This window comes from Poromitra crassiceps (genome assembly GCF_964638095.1).
Source record: "Poromitra crassiceps genome assembly, chromosome: 21".
NCBI classification, from domain to species: domain Eukaryota; kingdom Metazoa; phylum Chordata; class Actinopteri; order Beryciformes; family Melamphaidae; genus Poromitra; species Poromitra crassiceps.
Window position 1 is genome coordinate 14,198,604 of NC_139638.1, and position 20,270 is coordinate 14,218,873.

At 43.6% G+C, this 20,270-nt stretch overlaps 2 protein-coding genes and 1 long non-coding RNA gene across 3 annotated transcripts in view; all 3 read right to left on the bottom strand.

Moving 5' to 3' along the window:
- Window positions 1-7,133: 7,133 nt before the first annotated feature.
- On the bottom strand, window positions 7,134-11,693 carry LOC310795471 (uncharacterized protein). The gene is made up of 2 exons (XM_083657523.1): window positions 9,774-11,693; window positions 7,134-9,667 (listed from the first exon to the last, which is right to left on the bottom strand). The coding sequence occupies exon 1, from the start codon at window positions 11,656-11,658 to the stop codon at window positions 9,781-9,783; it is 1,878 nt and encodes a 625-aa protein (XP_083513649.1). The 5' UTR covers window positions 11,659-11,693; the 3' UTR covers window positions 7,134-9,667; window positions 9,774-9,780.
- Window positions 11,694-11,885: 192 nt separating this feature from the next.
- LOC310795858 (protein translocase subunit SecA-like) lies at window positions 11,886-15,049 on the bottom strand. The gene is given in 2 exon segments (XM_083657950.1): window positions 11,886-12,560; window positions 12,562-15,049. Coding segments are annotated over 2 exon segments (2,430 nt in total). The 5' UTR covers window positions 14,935-15,049; the 3' UTR covers window positions 11,886-12,503.
- A 2,761-nt stretch (window positions 15,050-17,810) lies between these two features.
- The window catches only part of LOC310795574, a 5,479-nt gene continuing 3,019 nt past the window's right edge, over window positions 17,811-20,270 (bottom strand). Inside the window, exon 3 of the long non-coding RNA XR_014553628.1 lies at window positions 17,811-17,914. This is a non-coding gene — a long non-coding RNA (uncharacterized lncRNA). The remainder of the gene's footprint in view (window positions 17,915-20,270) is intronic.

A 20,270-nucleotide genomic window follows, 5' to 3' on the forward strand; every position in this document is an offset into this window, starting at 1 on the left:
TAACCCCGGTGCCCTGGGGGGTGTAACCCCGGTCCCCTGGGGGGTGTAACCCCGGTGCCCTTGGGGGTGTAACCCCGGTGCTCTGGGGGGTGTAACCCTGGTGCCCTTGGGGGTGTAACCCCGGTGCTCTGGGGGGTGTAACCCTGGTGCTCTGGCTGAATTCCCACACAGGCCTTCCTTCAATCATGCCCACCTAATCATCCCTCGTTACTTAATTGGCACATTCAGTCCTCAACTCTCCACCGTGATACAGTATGGGACGGCTATAGCTCGGGAGGTAGAGCAGGTCGGCCAATGACTCAAGGGTTGGCGGTTCGAATCCCGCTCCCTCCCAGCTGTTGTCGTTGTGTCCTTGGGCAAGACACTTAACCCTCATTGCCTCGTATGAATGGGTATGAATGTCTATGAATGTTGGTGGTGGTCGGAGGGGCCGTAGGCGCGAAATGGCTGCCACGCTTCCGTCAGTCTTCCCCAGGGCAGCTGTGGCTACATCACCCGTAGCTTACCACCACTGGTACGAATGGTGTGAATGAATAATGATTTCTGTGAAGCGCTTTGGGTGTCTAGAAAAGCGCTATATAAATCCAATCATTATTATTATTATTATTAGTAGCTGATGTGTGGTGCTCAAGATGCTCAAGAAATGTTTGTCCGATTTTCAAGCAAGTTTTTGGCCAGCGCACGCAGAGGGGAGCCAGCGCACCCAGAGCGGAGCCAGCGCACGCAGAGGGGAGCCAGCGCACCCAGAGCGGAGCCAGCGCACGCAGAGGGGAGCCAGCGCACCCAGAGCGGAGCCAGCGCACGCAGAGCGGAGCCAGCGCACGCAGAGCGGAGCCAGCGCACGCAGAGCGGAGCCAGCGCACGCAGAGAGGAGCCTTTGGGTGAGACTCATGATCAGCCAAGAAATGCGGACTGGATTGGAACAAGGACATGCTCCAGCTTACACCTCAATGTGTTTATTTGTGCTTTTACAAGATAACCGCTGTGAACTATTAGAAAACAAGACGACTGCGTCAACCACAACTTCTACTTCAAGTTGTTTTCGCACGCCACGGTGACAAGGCGAGTTCTACTTCAAGTTGTTTTTGTTGTAATTTAAAACTGACAGCTAGCTTGATCAAAGAGTAAAAGCTATGAGAATAATGAACAATAATTGTGATGATCGATTGATCATCACAATCTTGTGCCAACGCCTGAACAGTGTGTCATTAAAACTGACAGCTGCCTTGATCAGAGGGCATGCTGGCATGGGCTGTAGTGCAAAATGTGGTGACAGGCAACAGGTGAGCAGATTTCTCATATGAAAATCGGGGGCATTTCCAGTTCTGCAGTCAATATATCATGAACATATCCAGTTATAAAAATGAATAAAACAGGGGGACAACTCCGGTTTCATATATTTGGACCGTGGTACTGTATGGTGCAGGTCGACTGATATCCCTCCAAAATATCACATTAACACCAACGGGCCATATCTAGTTTCTAGCATTAAGTTTCTAGCATTAAAAATCTCCCTTTAGTCAAACACCTTTCATACTGACGTCACTGACGTCCTTTCATACTCAGCAGCTTTAAGATACACTTGGCCGCTGTGAGAAATCTAGGCCTATGTAATGAACTCTCCCTGCTCTCCATGGCCCTGATTGACTTCATCAACAAACAGGCCAATATAGACAGCACTGAATCCTGTTTGGCAACATCAATGACAGTTACTCCTAATTAAGCAGGTGTGTAGTGTTATCTGGAGAACTGGGGGAGTTCCACCTCTATGGAGGAACAACCTCCCCCCTATTTTACTATTGTCAAAACAAACCCCCTGCACTCCCACAGCAATACAGCCCTGTCACTAAGGACAGGCCTCAGGCAGACTAAGCTGCAGAGAAACAATGATGCCAAGAAGAGGACCGATAGTGTCCTTAAATCATGTGTGTGTGTGTGTGTGTGTGTGTGTGTGTGTGTGTGTGTGTGTGTGTGTGTGGAGCTGAATACACAGCAACCAACCAAATCAACTGCCGATGCATTGAAAACACACACACCTATGCAGGCGCACATGCATGTGCACGCACAGACACACACACACACACACGTGCACGCACACACGTGCACGCACACGCACACACACACACACACACACACACACACACACACACACACACACACACAAGGGCAGAGAGGGATTTACATTGTTGTCAGGTTCCCCACATGTACCAGCTCTCATAACACAAACCGTAACCTGGTCAGCACCATGGACAGCAGCCATCCTCCCTAGTCTGCACTAACTAAGACAGATAGGCCTAATAGTGGTTGACAATGACAGCAAACACATTATTATCATTTGCAACCACAGATAACTATGATATTTTTTTTTTCTCCAGCAGAACTCAAGTCAGCAGACAGATTCAACATGGGTCACAATTTAGTACAAACTCTTAACACAACAATGCAGAAGCAATAGGCTTAAAGTCGAGGTGAACCCGTTCGTCACGTGCATCTGAGTCCGTTTCAGACTGAAAACAAATTGAGAGGCGGACCATATACGGTGTCAATGATTTGATTTGACAATTCTGTCGACTGGCTTTGGCATCGGCCAATCCTGGCGTGTTCCACCCCCAAATCGGGTGGGATTCAGCGTGTTGTCGTGCTACGCGAGTGGGATCCGCGGAGTACCAGGCAGCCACCGGCTTCGTGCCGAGCGAGCGGACAATCCGATGCATGGGTGCTGCCCGCCCGCTTGGAATCTCCGAGAGACGACCCCTGACAGCCTCCCTGGCTGTCAGGCTCGGAGGCGCGCGCCATTATCATTATAAATGTAAATAATATTGCTGGAATGCGAGCCAGTTACATTTCTTTGCATTCTTAGACATTACTGTTTGATTTAGTTTGCATAATTGCTCAAGTTAGTAGTTAGTTTATGGGCTAGAAACTGACAGGCACTAGGCGCCATTTTCCCCTTCATTTGGAAGAGAAAATTACCCTGAAATGAAGATTTGATTGATAGCTGCATGTCGTGAAATGGTTGGTTGAAATGGGGTAGAAATTTGATAGTACTAGGTGACGTCAGCAAACTGTAAATTACTGTTATCAATGAAATCTTGAAAAATGAACTTTTGATGTGAAAAAGTGTGAAAAACTAAAGAAATTAGAATTTTGTGATTTTTTTGGCATACATTATTAAATAGGTGCACTGCATACCCAGGTATTTGAACTAAAATAAAATAAAAGTCATTTTTGGGTTCAGCTCGACTTTAAGGCTATAGAGCTTTTTGAACTTTTGTATTTAAGACCATAAAATTATGCAGTTTATGCAAACAAAATACAATTCTAGTTGGTTCCTGTTCCCGTTAAACAAATCAAAATATTATCAGTATCTTTAAACATTTTGTGTGTGTAGAAAATGTAATTCCTGTCATTTCAAATGTAGCCAATAGGTTTCAAACAGTTTTACAATATTACCTTCATTCTTGACACAAGGCCACAGCTCCACCCTCTGGCTGTTCTTGGAGGAACAGATTTACTTCATAATGACAAATTAATCACCCCCCCTCCCCATCATGTGGACTCATGGATATTTGTTTCATGAAGATGTTGTCATTGCATTTCTTTCAGCATCAATGCAAATGGTCACTCAACTCTGCCCTGAAAATTATGAAACATGAAAATGAAAACATTAAAGTTTGAGAAAGCCATGGGAACATTCCTTCTTAATCCCTTATTTTTATTACATTCCTCAAATTTATTTATTCATATATTTTTGTTTTGTTTTAATTGTTGAAGTTGTGCCTTAAACTGTTTAATACATAAACAAATGTATCAGTGTTACGGAAAAATTGACTTTCTTGAAATAAAGGACTCAACAAACAAAGTTGTTTTTCTATGTTTCTTTAGTTATCAAAGAATGCAGGAAATCTATTTGACTCAAACAACACAGTTCATAGTGTGAAGGAGAGACAGCTCGAAACACAAGCACAAAATCATTGTTATTTATACAGAAATGAAGGGAAGAGGAAACACACAGGAAGCACAGCTTATTTGGGCATAACAACAGGTGGTAAACGTCAGAGTGATTAAAATACATATGACTGTCTGATGAACTTTGTAATTAAGGAATCAACGCCTGTCTGACACCTATAAAGTGCTTGATCTTAAAGCAGTTATATGGCTTTCCTGTTTCAGTAACGACAGCTGCAGGGAACAGAGTATGTTCACTTTACAGGTCACAAATCATAGGCTATGTAACACAATATACTGTACATGCAGTATAATTAAGCAATATAGCATGAGAGCCAGTGTGTTGTGGCAAATATATCCCGCTGATCAGCTGTTATCCCACGAGGCCGCAGGCCGAGTGGGATAACTGCTGAGCAGCGGGATATATGCCACAACACATGCTGCTCGACTGCTATATTGCTTTTATAAAACGGTTTGCAAGTATGATAATATAATAATAATAGTAATACTATAAGTCTGACTGCCATGGCATTCTGGTAGAGTCAGTTGAAACACTACTGTAAGGCGGGACCGCAAGAACGTGCAGGTGATTTGATTGGATCGTTCTGGAGACTGAAGTTGACATTGGCCAATCCTGGCGCTTGCTGAGAAGCTGAGAGCTTTCTGGAAAGCCGGGCCGACACGCAGCTCGAGCGCAGCGCTGCATTCTCAACGCTTGCTGAGAAGCTGAGAGCTTTCTGGAAAGCCCGACACCAACTAACGTTACGGGGTTAAATGCGGGGTTAAATGCGGGGTTAACAGCCTTTTTTTTGCAAAGAAGACATTAGCCCGCGTCTATTCTTGTACAAAACATAATTTTCTGCGAAGTATTAGTAAAGTTATAAGCGAAGATCGATTCACAAGGATCTGACAGCTGTCTCCGCCATTTGTTTTTTCTACACTGTCATTTGAGGTAACCAAAGCCTTAAGAGAGTTGCCATGGCAACTCAATAACCCATGGCCATGGGTTATTGGAGTGGGTTACTGGATTTATACAATGGCTGTGAACCAATCAGATTGCTTGATTTGAGAGAGCCGTTTTATAATTAAACATAACTTTGACAAGGTACATATAATCTTGGGGCGGCTGTAGCTCAGGAGGTAGAGCGGGTCGTCCACTAATCACTTTGGATAAAAGAGGTCGGTGCGATTCCCGGCTCCTCCAGTCTGCATGTCGAAGTGTCCTTGGGCAAGACACTGAACCCTAAATTTGCTCTGTTGGTGTGCCAGCACCCTGCGTGGTAACCTGCCACCATCGGTGTGTGAATGGGTAAATGTACCTACTGACTGTAAAGCGCTTTGGATAAAAGCGCTATATAAATGCAGACCATTTAGCATCTCTCACAATCAGAAAGTAGAATTGATCTCACATTAACATTGTTGTATGGTGATATTGAAAGCAGAGCACAAGAAGACAGGCATTAATCGATGATGCACCATTAAACATCTATTTGATCACAATTGGATGTTTCATGATACATCATTGGAGAGAAACAACATGAACAGAGTCAGTAATGTCTCTCTGTCGGCTACTGAGAGAGACTTGTGATAGTGATCGGATGGCTAATGTCGGACAGTGTACTTCCAGTGACAGTTAAGTCACATTTAAGTCCAATATTAATGTAATATGCAAAACATAACAATCAATCAATACCATATTCATAAGAAACAATAACAAGATCATCATTCACTAATAATCACTAATATTTAAATTGAGTGATTTTAGATTTTAAACTCAATAAAACCGCATGATTACAGTCAACAAAGAAACAAACAAAATCAAAAACTGGAACTTAAACCTACAATTGAATCACAATATTGCCAATAGAATTTAATCAATAGCTACGTTCATATTAAATTACTACATTCACAGTTCCTCCTGTAAAGGACTAGCAATAATCTCAGGTCATCTGTTGTGACCGGGAATGAAACAACTTCATTATCTTATCTGATTACTACATGAAAACACTCATCAGCTAGATTATCTGATTACTACATGAAAACACTCATCAGCTAGAGGATTGGTATTGAGCAGAAAATCATCACCGATCTTGGATCTGGATAGTAAAATTATGTTGGGTTGGGGGATGGGGGTTGAAAATTAAAGGGAAAAAGGGAAAAGCAATATTCTTCATATCCAGGCAGGTATTGTGAACATCAGGGAGGTGGAGGGTCTCTGTAGTCTTCATTAAGTAAAACACAAATTGATTTCAATCATGAGACTCGTAGGAAGGATGAATAAACTTTGACAGTTTAAGTGTGGCGTATGACTCCATGATATGATGACGCTCCTCATGAGATGAGAGAGGGGGGCATCAGTGACGTATAGGATAGATAATCCCCCATAGGGATTTCTACAGGAGCCATGACGTTGGTGGTGATCAGGGGAGGGGGTGGGTGAGACAACTGCTTGTACCAGCGAAGAACACAACATTACGTTCTGAGAAGCAGATGACTTGTCAGGACGTGGGCTGACTGATGTTTAAGCAAAATGCAGGGATAATGTGTTGTGCAAATTGTCAGGACGTGGACTGACTGAGGTTAACCAATGGCAATGACGCTTCTGGAGTTATATGTAAATTGCCTGGGCATGGGCACCGCACAGGGATTGGGAGAGAAGACCACCACCAACGGAATGCATTAATGCTTCCTACCAGTCATGGAAGGAGGGATCTTTAGGCTGATAATATAGCAGCTTGCCGACAGAACGACATGCTCAACTCTCAGTGCCTGCAATTTTCAAGTTGAACCTACCTTCTTGTCCGTGACCTTTGACACCTCTTATGAGAAATCACCTGATTTAACGGCAGCTGTCCTCATGCATTTTTTCGGTGTTGTGATGTTGAGATGATTTTCTGGTCAGAAATATACTTTTCAGACCAAGGTTGTATTGAACTTTCTAAGAGCGGCACTATGTTTTCCAGTGATGATATATAACTTTATGCCTTTACCCTGTCACTGTAGTTGAATGAAAACGAGTGATGACTCCTACCCAAATTAATCCTTAAGGACTTTCATCATGTGAACCAGACTAGCAAACCTACTTAAACTTGTTACATCACAAAGGAGAGAGTGTTTAACACTAAGTAGACACTTGTTAAAATAGGGAAGGAAATGGACTCAATTAAGAATTATAAATTGCTTTAATGAAAGAAATAGAGCAAAGCTTAAGCCCAGAAAATCTCAATACAGTCTTATGCACCAACAACAATCAATGCACTCAATAACATAATCAACACCATAATGAATTTGATTTCTTAAAATCACTTCCACCTCTCTGATTAACTTCCCAAAACCCCATGTTTATGTAACGGCGTTGTGTAGGTGGTACTTGCAGCAACCCATGTTAAGGGCTTGTCAAGGGGTGGGTACGAACCGCCGACCTTCGGCTTGGGAGTCCGACATGTTAACCGCAACGCCAAGAGAGCTAGCCGAGCTGATTAACATGCCTTTATACTGGGGAGTGAGTTTAACCAATCCACTCGCTACAATCCACGCTGATTCACCTCGGTTACATTTACTAAATCATGTATTAGATCAATTACATTTAATTCAAACCAAATCAATCACATATGGCTGTGGCGTGGTAAAATCCACTTGAAATAAATTGAACATGACCATGGTATACTTTAATTAGTTAATGTAAATCCCTAACCCTAACCCTAACCCTAGTTGCTGTAACTTGTATCAGATTAAATTGACTGTGGCTATGTGGCCTTTCCGTTCTAAAAATAGCTTAGTCGCAGCCACTCTCTGAGTGAAACTTCTTTGTTTCTCTTCTCTCTCTCATGTGCAGACCTGTTGCTTCAATTGTGGCGTCATAATGAGGAAGCAACTATCCCTATGCTTTGAAATCAATTCTATGAAATGGACAATTGAAATCCCCCACATGATGCCAATAGCATCTTCCTGTGAAACCTATTCAACGTGATGCCAAGATGTCAAGGCTCACACATAATCTCATTGATTATACACTGACTGTTATACATTCACCAATTATTGTATCTGACTGCCTATTAGTTACTGATTCTTAATCATTAACACCTTACTAGCCTACAGTTTTACACATGGTTATAAACATTTCACATTATCTACCAGACACATTACAACACATCAATTACAACAAAACACCCCATTACAACTATATAATAAATTGATTACATAAACAATACCTGATTATCACTTATACTTAACTGATTATAAACCATGTGATTACTGAATTATATCATAATGCAATAGCCTCTAACTTCCTCTTTTATTCCTGCTCCGATGCTAGAGAGAGCCCCAGGGATGACGTATTTTTGTAGTCGGAATGCGGAAGTCCCGGACTTCCTGGTTCTTCACTGTTTCTGCCTATGCGATTTTTGAATGGGTTTTTGCCGCGATGCTTCAAATAAGGTCTCTGGGCAACGCAAGCTTAATCAAATGCGAACCAGTGTTCAGCCGGATAATCTTCACACATGAGGGCCACTTTCATGAGTTTTGAAGCGTAGATGCGAGCCCTAGAAGTAAAAAGCTCGTCCTAAGCTAATCCAGAACTACACACAGTGTCGCATAGGCTTCCCCGTCACGTCACCAGTCAACCTGGACTGTTGTTGATGTGTGCGCTGCTGTGCACTGATTACCCCGGGCTGAACCAGGTGAGGGAAAGAGAATTTCCGTGTTCGTCCTTTGAAGTGATGACGTTATTGATGTATAATATCCCCGTCGACTCAACAGTGTAGTCTCATTTAGCCATTTGCTAGCTAGCCGCCCTTTTAACTGCACGTAAAAGCTTCAAAACTCATAAAAGTGGTCCTCATGTGTGAAGATTACCCTACTGAACATTGGTTCGTTTGATTAAGCTTGCATTGCCCAGAGACCTTATTAGAAGCATCGCGCCAAAAACCCATTCAAAAATCCCATAGGCGAAAACAGTGAAGAACCCGGAAGTGTTAGCATCGATGTTTTCCGGACTCGTTCCTGGGGCTCTCTATTTGGCTGCATCAAGCCGTGGTGTCCTGGATGACATCACTCCTCCGCTGAATGTGCTCATTGGCTTGCAGGATATGTGATGACAAACCACAGGGGGGTTCGAGGAGATGTGGGCGAACCATGCTCATTTATATACACACAATATAAATTCACTGACTCTGAGGAACCCATGAAAAAGCTAGGGAAAACACACACTCTAAGAGAGTCTAAAAAGGCGGAGTAAATGCCATCTGAGGCAGGTTCACATCTGCCACAACATGGGGAGGGTAATGGGGCCCCTAGGATCAGGGGCAGAAGGAAAAGCTTTCGAAAAGCCTTTCAGTAGTAATTTTATTGCAGGATTTGAAAATAAACTGGGAAATGCGGGGTCAAATTGAATGTCCACCACCAGGCTGTACGGAGGGCGGAGGTAATGGACATCTATACAAAAGCATTGGGCGAAAGGGCAGATTGACAGAGAGGCAGAACAGAGAGGCAGAACATGGCAAAGATCTGCCTCGCTGCATCATAAGCTTTTGTAGTGGAATTAGCCAATCCTGTCCTAATATAGAACTGAGCTGAGTTGAATAATTGGGTGAGACGGGGATCGTGATTTAAGAGAGATGGGGGCAGAAAACGGGGATCTTGCTCTATGAGAGGGTGAGGGCAGAAAAGGAAGGGAATGGCGTTGGAGATGAGTCAGCATCAGGGTAGAGGCTGCGGACACCTAGAAATTGAAACAAGAGAGGTGATCACCGATTACGTTAATATGATAATATAATATGATAATATGTGCCTGGCAACTATGATGATGATATTAAATGTGATGTTACCTTTTCATTATTGGAGGTTGGAGACTTTGTTCCTAAATGGATCGTTTTGATCCTTGTAGCCCCTTTTGTCGATCCATGTATTAATTTCCCGGAGATGTGCCACTCTCAGGACATCCTTGCCTTCAAGCTTGTTGGACCATTCCTGTACCATGTCTTTAGATTGCTGTTTAAAATTGCGATTAAAAACTTCAAGTCTGGTTTTACTCATTGGGTCGAGGTCCTGAAAGTTGTTGAAGTTCTTGGTGCTATCCAGCTGATATCTGGGCATTGAACCAAGGGTTGTCAGTTTGAAGGTGGCCACAACATCATCCTTGCTTATGGCAGTAGCCACGCACATTCTGAACTCTTTTGACTTTGTACTGGGAAACTCTTGGCGTAGTTCTTTAGGCACATAAACAGATGAAAGCTCACGAGGAATTAGCTTGGTATCCAGAGGAGATGACTTTGTTGCCACTTCAAGCATGGCTGCACCTAACTTGCTCTTCGGGTTCATTTTTATTGACCATATTATGGTATTCACTGGTGGTTGGTGAGCTGCATTGATGAATTGCACAATTCCTGAGTCTCCATAATCTCTCATCAAATCTGCGTAGCGTCCTATTTTTTCAACCTCTTTCTGAAGCACTGCTTTGCTTTCTACTATTCGGGCAGCTCCCTCTGCATTATACCAGTCTCCTCCTCTGAAGACTTCATTCCACTCTTTGCGCAGGATCAAAGGCTCCCATTGGCTGGGGTGTGTCTGGAGGGCGTCGGCCTCCAAAGCACGGAGGCGATTTGCTTCCAAACTAATCTCTTCATCACTGGCGTCCGGGTTCATGGCTCGCGCCAAAGCGCGAAACAGGCAGCTCTTCCCTGTTGCATTGAAGATCAGTGTCACAGTTTCACTGGAAGTTTCAGTGCTTGGGTTCAGCTCCTGCATTTCGATAAGTTCGCCAAGACCGTAGTTTCCTAGGATTACAACCATAGTACCAATGACTTCTGACAAGATGCTCATATCGAAAATGGTACCCGGCGTTGTGGTATCCATGATCTTTTCAGCATGTGACTGTGAGCGTTTGCCTGCCTCTCCTACATGTGTAGAATTCTTGTCTACAGGCTTGTAGCTGTTGTTAAGTCCATCTTTGAGTCTCTCCTCAGTTTTTTTACTCTTTAAGCCAACTCTTACATGATCGCCAATGATGCCATTTACTTTGTTTAGGCCAAGAGAAACAAGGTGACTGGAGAACTTCTGATCGAACACTTCTACCATAGCATCGGCCAATAAAGCACTGATGGTGTTGGCTACATCCTGCTTGAATTCTTTCAGCATCTCAATGTCTGAAGCAGAAAGATCCTTCACCTTCACTTTCTCTGAAAAGCCCCTTTGTCCTTTAAATGTAGTCAGCTGTTTGTGAAGGTTTGAGAAGAACTTGCTGGAGAGGGTGAGCGCTGTATGGAGGGCTTCTCCTCCCAGTACCGCCATGTGGACGGCTTTGATGCCCATCAGAAATAAACGTGTTTTTCCTTCAGCCTCTTTGCTGGCTGTGTCAATCACTGAGAGGATGGATGAGTTAAGCTGGTTCTGCCAGCTGAGGTCTGCAAAGAAAGGCTGTATCGCAGTGTCGCTTAACTCGTTGAAAATGTCCAGGAGTCTACTCTTCCTTTTCTCGTTCTGCAGGAGATCAGAAAGTTGCTGTTTGTCCTCAAGGTGTGACAGTATAATGGAGTCAAATAAAGCAGAGTCTTTTTCGATGTTGGATTTAACATCAACAACAATTCCCTTTTCCACCTCATGTTTGATGGCATTTAGTATTTGTGTCAGTATTTCCTTTTCTGCCTTCCCAATTCCAAAACCAATCATTTTCTCTGCAACTGTTTTACCGGTGTGTATTACTGCATTCTTCATATTTGTCTTTGCAGCCACACTTAAACCGTCTTTAATCTCTCCAGTCAGAAACTTTGGCACAGACTTAACCTGTTTCCAAAGTTTAACTGCTGTTTTAGCAGCTTTGAAGCCCTTTGCAATCAGCTTTCCGACTCCAAACCCAATGAGAGATAAGCCAATAGACATGGATTTATCTATAGCCCATGATTTCCAGCTGAATTCTCCTGTCACCATGGACTCTATGCCAGTGATGCAGTCTGATATTCCTTCAGTGATGAGCCCCATGCCGACTTGAGCTAATATACCACCCGTAAATACAGTGATCAATGTCCCTGCAATAATCTGTAAAACTCCAAGGAAGAACACCACTAGAGCTCCCCATGGGAAAGAAGGTTTTTCTTCCACGGAAAATACATATTTCAGACCTTGATGGTAGAGATTATAGGCTTCCACTTGGAGATCTTCATCAGCAGTTGACACCAGGGAGAACATTGATGTTTTCCTAGCAATTGCATCCTTTCCTGCTTCTTTTATTTCCTCCAGCTTTCTGATGGCCTCACTGATGTTTTCATCCAAGTAACTCAACATGGTGCACTTGGTTATGAAGTATTTTTCAAGGCTGGTTGGTTTGCTGTTGGAGTCTGGATTGGACATTTTTACAAATTGGAGACCGACCATGGATTCTCCAATGATGTACTTCACAGACTCCTTTGCCTTCCTTAGATCATCTTCGGCCTTAGTGAGGTAATCTGCCTTCTTCTGCTTTATACTACAGTATGCATGACTGTAAAAAGCTATGGCCCCCCAACTTTCATCTTTCATGGCTTTTTCAAATAGGCTGCTGCTGACACCCCATTTCTTTTCGCTCAGTGCGATATTCCCAAATTTGATGTAGTGATAAATGCTAGAGTACGGTGAAATCTGACTTTCAGACTGACTTTTCGCCAGAGCCAAATCACCTTTCAAGCTCTTTTCCAGTTCATTTCTTTTCAACTGGTCAATTTCTTCTGATTTTGTTTGCAGCCATATTCCCCAGAATTCATTCATGATGGCAGCAACAACTTTTCTTTCATCTACATCTGTGTTCCTGTGGATGTCCTGAAGAGTTATGCAGTACTCTGAAAACAGATCCTCCCGCAGTCTCAACTCAGCGATGTCATATGTCATGTAATCTATCTTTTCTGCTGCAAGTCTATCCCTTGTGCTCTTAGCTTCCTCCAGAGAAGACACTGTCCCGAGGGACTGCTGCAGATGATCAGTGGACATGATTATCTGAGCAGATCCAGGTTTACCTTTGCGAGCAGTTCGGCCAAAAGCCTGGATTTCCACTCTTGTGTTCTCAGAAAGGAAGGAGAGGATCACAAATAATCCCCCATTATTGTTCACCTCTTTGGAAACTTTTATGTTTGTGCCACGCCCGGCAAGGTTTGTGGCAACAATGACATCACCAGGAAGCAATTTCTTGTCTATTCTGCTTAAACTGTCTTTGTCACTGCGGCAGTAGAGAATTATTTCACCTGGGATGCTGCTTCTCAGCTCTTCATAGATATCTTTGGCTTTGTTGATCGTTTCACAGATCACCAGGGCAGCTCTTCCATTTCTGTATGAATTGGTGGAAATCTGAGCCATCACCACACGTTTTATTTCAGATTTCCATTCTTCATCTGAGGTCTTCAAAGTACCTTTGACCTCAAATAACTTCTTCCTCTTGAATGATGGCATTTTGCAGGCAAAGAGATTTGGATATAGGTCCTGCAAAAACATGATATCTGTTTTGCTCCCAAGTGTGCCCGTAGTTCCATATATCATCCCATTGTACTTTTCAAAAAGGGAGATGTTAGAAATGTAGTTTGTCACTGTTGAAATTGTGCTCAGTTTGGTTTGGTGTTTAATCTCAACAAACTGCTGCAGACCATCACCCCATTTTTTATTCAGTTCTACTATACCAGTAGATCTGAAGTCCACGGGACAGACACTGTCATTTTCCACAACATATTCTCGTCCTTGCGTCAGTCTCATTGCCAGAAATGCATTCTCGACCCACACTGACACTTTCTTCTCTATCAGATTTTTCAGGAATCCAGGGATGCTGATTTTGTCTTTAGTGTTTGGACATGGGGTGTATTGGATCTTCTCCAAAATAAACTCTGCTATGGGCTTGATGAGAATTTCTTCTGAATCATAGAGAGGACAGCACAAGCCTTCTTCCAAAACGAGGAATGTAAGGTCTTGAATGTTCTGGTTGGTGCTTGGGCTGGATTTTCTAAGATGGAGCAATCCGTTGTCATCTAAAGTGTAAACAGTAACACCATAGGGGACATACTGCTCAATTTCATGTAAGAAATCCACCATAGAATCCTGACTCACAGTTTTCAGTTTTCTAAGAAGTTCATCCTTTTCACTTCTATAGATATCTTCTGTAAATCCTTTCGGCACAATGTTGCATTCTTCAGCAATCTGTAAAATGTCCATTGGGTCTTTAATTTCAGTTTCTTCTGTGTCAATTGAGTCAAATATGGCCTTGAAGAATGAAGCAGGGGGACTCTGTACAAATGTTTGGTGTCCTGTAGACAGGAAGCCGTACTGGCTGACATGGCTCCAGATCATGGTCAGAATAATGTTCAGATGTAGCATGGAGACCATGGGGCTGGACAGGTAGGTCAGCTGCACTCCCTGGTCCAGCAGCAATGAGTCCACTTCATCGATGATCATGCACTCATAGCTGCGATCAGGCCTCACATTCTTCATCTCAAATATCTGGCGAAGATGATCTGCAGCGAAGGCTTCGATAGTTCCATAGACCACATCCTTCTGGTAGCATTCTTGTCGATCTTCATCTTTGGTTTTATTTGTGTTTGTGTCAGTTGTGATGTCAAAGTACAAGTAGAAGTTTTTAAATTCTTCTGCATCTCTTTGACATAACACAGATGAGCTGGACACAACATCTACTTTTTCACCCCTTAGCACATGCAGCACTGCAAACATTCCTATGACAACAGACTTCCCTTCTCCGGTGCCCATCTCCAGCAGTTTTCCTGTGTCAGCCAAGGCCAAGAGACACCAGCTTGTCATTTGAGTGGCTCTGGGCCACCACCTACCTTCAGCCACACGAAGGTGCACAGCATTGCATAAGACTGCCAGAATCTCCTGAAGGTCTTCTGTCTCTGTGCTGTGACTCAGATTCCTAGCTCGCTGTACATCTGTGTGGTTTTCAATTTCACCAGTTTTAATCAGGTTTGTTACATGATTTACTATACAGTGCACTTTCATCAGTGTTGGTTCATCAATGTCTTTCATCTGCCTGATTTCATCAATGAGAGTTTCAATGCTTTTTGATTTCTCAGCTTTGAAGCTTTTCTCTAAAAGCTGGATCAGATTCTCAGTTCCAGATGAATCTAAGAGCTGAAGGACAGATTGGTTGTTCTCATCTGTCCACTTGGAAGAAACCTGATATGTTGCCATCAAATGCAAAATCTTCATGATGGAAATACAGCCTTCATCATAATGGTGGTCAGTTAATGTTCCAAGGAGGTCTAGGGCCTCTAGTGGTGACCAAAGTCTTTGTTCCTCAAAATTTGAAACCATCAGGAAGACTTCGTTTGTAGTAGTAGGTTCTTGGAATTTCACTGCACAGGCAAATAACATCTCCAAACACCATTTGCCTGCAAGAGATGACCTGGGTTTCTCAGGCTCTGTTTCTTTAGTAAGAACTCTCAGGAGATTCTCAAGACAGCTCAGAAGAAACACCTCATTCAAAGGCAATTCCTTTCCAGTAACTTTCTGTGAGATGGCGACTTTGTTTGTGTCATTGTTTAGGTTGCCATGGAGCACATGAAATAGAGCCTTAATAAAGCCCTGTCTCAGTTCCATGTCCTCACTGTGAAATTTACCTATGATGCTTTGCAGGATCTCTGCCGCAAATGCCAGGCGCTCATTGTCCTTGAGCCTCGAAAGTTCCAGATCATGGGAGGCACTGAGACATCTTACGTCAATGATGAATCCACGACTAGGCAGAGGATTCCCTGTTTCCATCACCTCTAAGCCGTACTGAAAGTAATCTGAGACAAAGTCATCCATGGTACCATACACAATGTCTGCTTTATAGATGTCCTGGGGCAATGCATTGGTTTTCTTCATGTTTGTGTTGAGAGAAATTCCAATGTGCTTGTAGAAAGCAGACCACTCCTTAGTTTGCTCCTCTGACTGAATGTTAGAGCTCAGCACAATGTCCAGTTTGTTTCCCATGCAGACCTGTGAGGCTGCAAACATGGCTGTGACACACGGGTCCTCTTCCACACCAACCAGTTCCAGCTCTCCACTCTTCTCAGTCAGCACCAACGCACACCACCGCAGCATCTGCTTCACTGTGGGCCACCAGCCTTTTGTGTCAAAAACTGCTTTGCAGAGCTGAGACAGAGTGTTCTGGATGTTTTCTGCATTTTTCACAAATTGAATATGTCTTCTTATCTCTTCGTCTCTCTGTCTCTCTTTCCTTCTTCTCTCCTCCGCTTCTCTTCTCCTCTTCTCCTCTCTCCTCCTGTTCTCTTCATCCCTCGTTTGCGGCGCTAAGGCCTCTTTTGCCCTTTGCTCTTCTCTTCTTATCTCTTCGTCTCTCTGTCTCTCTTTCCTTCTTCTCTCATCCGCTTCTCTTCTCCTCTTCGCCTCTCTCATGGTCTCTTTGAGAAATTGTACATTTTGGGGGGACTTTTCTGCAGTTTGCAGGACATCAGTGATAATGTTTTTTATCATATCAATCACAGAATCATCCAAATTCCTGGACTGTTTTAATTCTGCTAGAGCTGCAACTAGACTGCTCTCATTTTGCCTTCTGAGAGACAATTGGAAATCCTGTTGGAATTTCTCAGGGCCAACAAAGTCAAGAGCCTGGATGAGAGAGCGTCCAGCGTCATCTGTCCACTCTGGTGACATGTCATACACAACCACCAATGTAAGGACTTCATTCATTGGAGCATCCTCTGTATATCTCTGTGACAGAGCTTTGAGTAGAGCCACTGCCTCTGTTGGGGTCCATTGGTTTGTTTCCACAAGTCTGAGGAGCATTTTGCTGGATTCTGAGTGAGTTTCCTTGCCATTTAGATGTGTGAGTGTGGATAAGAGAAGCTTCAAGCACTGGATTTCCATCTTTAATATGAACACAGTGGTTCTCTCAACTGTACTCTGTAGTGATGCTGTGAGTTGGCCGAGGAATTCTATCAGAAAGAGATCCTCAGTTGAAACCTTATCCTCAGCCCATTTTTTGGCTATGAGGGAAGCATCAGTGTCATCAGAGCTGCCATGCCCAGTGAAAAAGTCCACAAGATTCAGATACAGGGCTTGAGTCAACAGGAAACTCTCACAAACATTACATGCTGATTTGCTGATGGACCCCACTAGGAACTGCACACGGTTGGCGATGTTTTGTAAGGAAACACCCTCAGATATCTCCAGAGACAAGGCGCACAGCTCAGTGATGAACACTTGAGCGTGCTGCAGAGTGCTGAGGGATGGAGGAGCACTGATCCACTCATCAAACAGAAGTTTGTCCAGGGCTGCCAGGACGTCCCCCACCTGGTCAGCTGCCAGTTGAGTGATACTGAGCTCTGGAACTGGGATGTTACATTTTGATGAGAGGATTTCCAGAAGCTCATCACTGTCACTGCCTGATTCAGAGTCTGCCTCAAACTCATTCAGATGGCTTTTGAGAACATGCTTGGACTTTTGTTCCTCTGAAATGCTGCTCTGCTCTTGCATCTCATTCTGCTCTTTGGCTTGTCTTTGTGACTCTTGTAGTCTTTGACTCAGTTCTTGTCTCTTCTTCTCTAAGGCCTCTTTTGCCCTTTGCTCTTCTCTTCTTCTCTCTTCCTCTTCTCTTCTTCTCTCTTCCTCTCTCCGTCTCTCCTCCTCTCTTCTCCTCTCCTCTTCTCTTCTTCTCTCTTCCTCTCTCCGTCTCTCCTCCTCTCTTCTCCTCTCCTCTTCTCTTCTCGTCTCCTCCTCTCTCCTGTTCTCTTCATCCCTGATTGGCTGATTAAAGCAATAGTTACACTCGTACCTACCGACTCCAGCCTCCCTGTAGTATTCACCTCCATTGAACTCGTATACATGACGCCCATGAAGAACAGTTTGTTTAAAATGATCAAAGGACATGCATGGACGCAGGACTGTCTTACAGTTGTAGCATTTCAGTCTGTTGCCCATGTTTGCTTCTTTTGGTAGTGTGGCTCCCATCTTTGAAGCATTCTTCAGCAGCTATAGGCATTGAATTGTGCAACCTGTTTTCCTGAAAGATAAAACATATATATACGTTTTAATTATTTTATAACTACCAACTAATTTTATTTATTCTTATTTTATTTCTCCTTTATTTAACCAGTCCCATTGAGATCGAAATCTCTTTTTCAAGGGAGCCCTGGGACAACTCCTGCTACTGATTTGATTGTTGGCTGCTAGAAAATTAGAGTAGTATTATGTAGGCTAAGTAACAATTTTAATTTTAATATTACATTTTCAAGATTGCTTTTCTTAGTTAGATTTACATTAGGCCTACTTTTGTGTGTTTTGAAATGCCCCTGGTTGTGACAAGGCTTTCGCACCAGAAATGTAAATGCGCTCTGAGTTTGCATGGGGTAAAGTGACGTTTGCACAAGGTAGTGCGCTACAGCGCTAGCTACAGCTAGCATTAGCTACAACACTACAGTAGCTCAAGGTTATGAATATAACCCTGGTTTTATAACAAGGTGAGGGCACTCCTCACGTATGGGGGGGATCTGTGTCTCCCAGATATCTAGAAGAACTACTTTATCTCTACAGTATGTCAGGCTGAAGGACTGGGGGGTGGGCCTATAGCTATGAGGGGACGGAAGCCCCCCAGGTCAAAAAGCCTAGTCTGGTGAGGACTCCCCTCTCCTTGTTATAAAACCGGGGTTATATTCATTACCTTGAGTTTTATCCGGGCTTCAGGGAGTCCTCACATATGGGAATATCATATTTTCCATAGTGTCCAGACTGCTTATTGCACACACACCGAGAGGAGGTGACAGGTTCCTCACTGTGGTCCCAAAACCGCTCGTGCCAGACACAGGGCTGAGACGTCCAGTCTGTAGAACCGGACAAAGGAGAGAGGTGAGGGCCAGCTCGCTGCCCTGCAGATGTCCTGGAGAACCACTCCTCTAGAGAGGGCCCAGGATGAGGACATCTCACGAGTAGAGCGCACACGGAGCCCCAAGGGAGGCTGTGCGCTTTGGCTCGTGTACCCCAAGTTGACAGCCTCCACAATCCAATGTGAGAGGCGTCTATTAGGTATGGGCTTGCCCAGACAAGGATAAGCCCAGGAGACGAACAGCTGATTGCCCTTCCTGAGCTACGTAGTTTTGTCCATAGATGCGCAGGGCACAGACAGGGCATAAACACAGAGCCTGCTGTTCTCCAGCAAAGGCTTCTAGAGTGATGGGGGAACAAGCACCCATAACCTGAGGCATGAAGGTTGGGTTAGGGATCATAGTCAGAGAAGAGAGAAGCCAGCACTCCAAATGTCTTTTCAAATATTTAATTAGTTCCTCAAACCTGGGCAGCAGCAACGAACGTTTCAGTCAAAAGACCTTCCTCAGCGTTGTGCTGTGTCAGGCAAAAAAGACGGCTAAATACAATCATGCCGGAAGTACAATCAATTAATAAATAAAACATTTTACAACACACTATGCCTTACCAATAGAAGCAAGGATCTGATTATCAACTAGTAATGAGAAAAACATATAGAATAATATATTTACAATAATCACAAGTACAAGTGTTGTATAAACAATTATACAATTAAAGCGTCAAAGACGGAAGTACTTTACAATAAGGCTCTGTGTAAAGAACCTCACAATACCAACACGTAGAATACGCTCTAGTGCCAACCAGGGCTGGAAGCACAATTACTTAAGAGAGGTTGGTTAACCTTACTTGTAGAAACAGATAAAAAGGGTCCTATTGTTCTCAGTCCATTAGATAGGATCATAACATACATTGGGGATATAGAATAGAAAATATATTTTTTTTAAAGTTTGAAAGAAAACAGCCAAGTAATAGCTCCTCATTGAGGCCTTTAGGGTGTTCTGTTTGTAGAGCGTGAATCCAGAAGGCCTCCCTTTGCAATAAGGCTCTGTCTCTGTCGCCCGCCCTCTTTAAGGGAGCAACAGCTTCAATCCCCTGCAATCTGAGATTGATTGATTGGTAAGGCACATCGTGTTGTAAAATGTTTTATTTATTAATTGATTGTACTTCCGGCATGATTGTATTTAGCCGTCTTTTTTGCCTGACACAGCACAACGCTGAGGAAGGTCTTTTGACTGAAACATTCGTTGCTGCTGCCAAGGTTTGAGGAACTAATTAAATATTTGAAAAGACATTTGGAGTGCTGGCTTCTCTCTTCTCTGGAACTCTTTGCTTGCCCTGCACCCAGTGAGTTTTTAATCCATTTTCAGTGTGCTCGCGCCCCGTGTTTTTCTAGGGATCATAGTCACCCTCACATCCTCTGGGGCAAACTGAGTGCACGAGAGATGGATGGAGAGAGCTTGTAGATCGCTGACTCTCCAGCTGAGGCCAAGGCCAGGAACAGCACTGTCTTGAGAGACAGGTGCTTCAGGCTCTCCTCC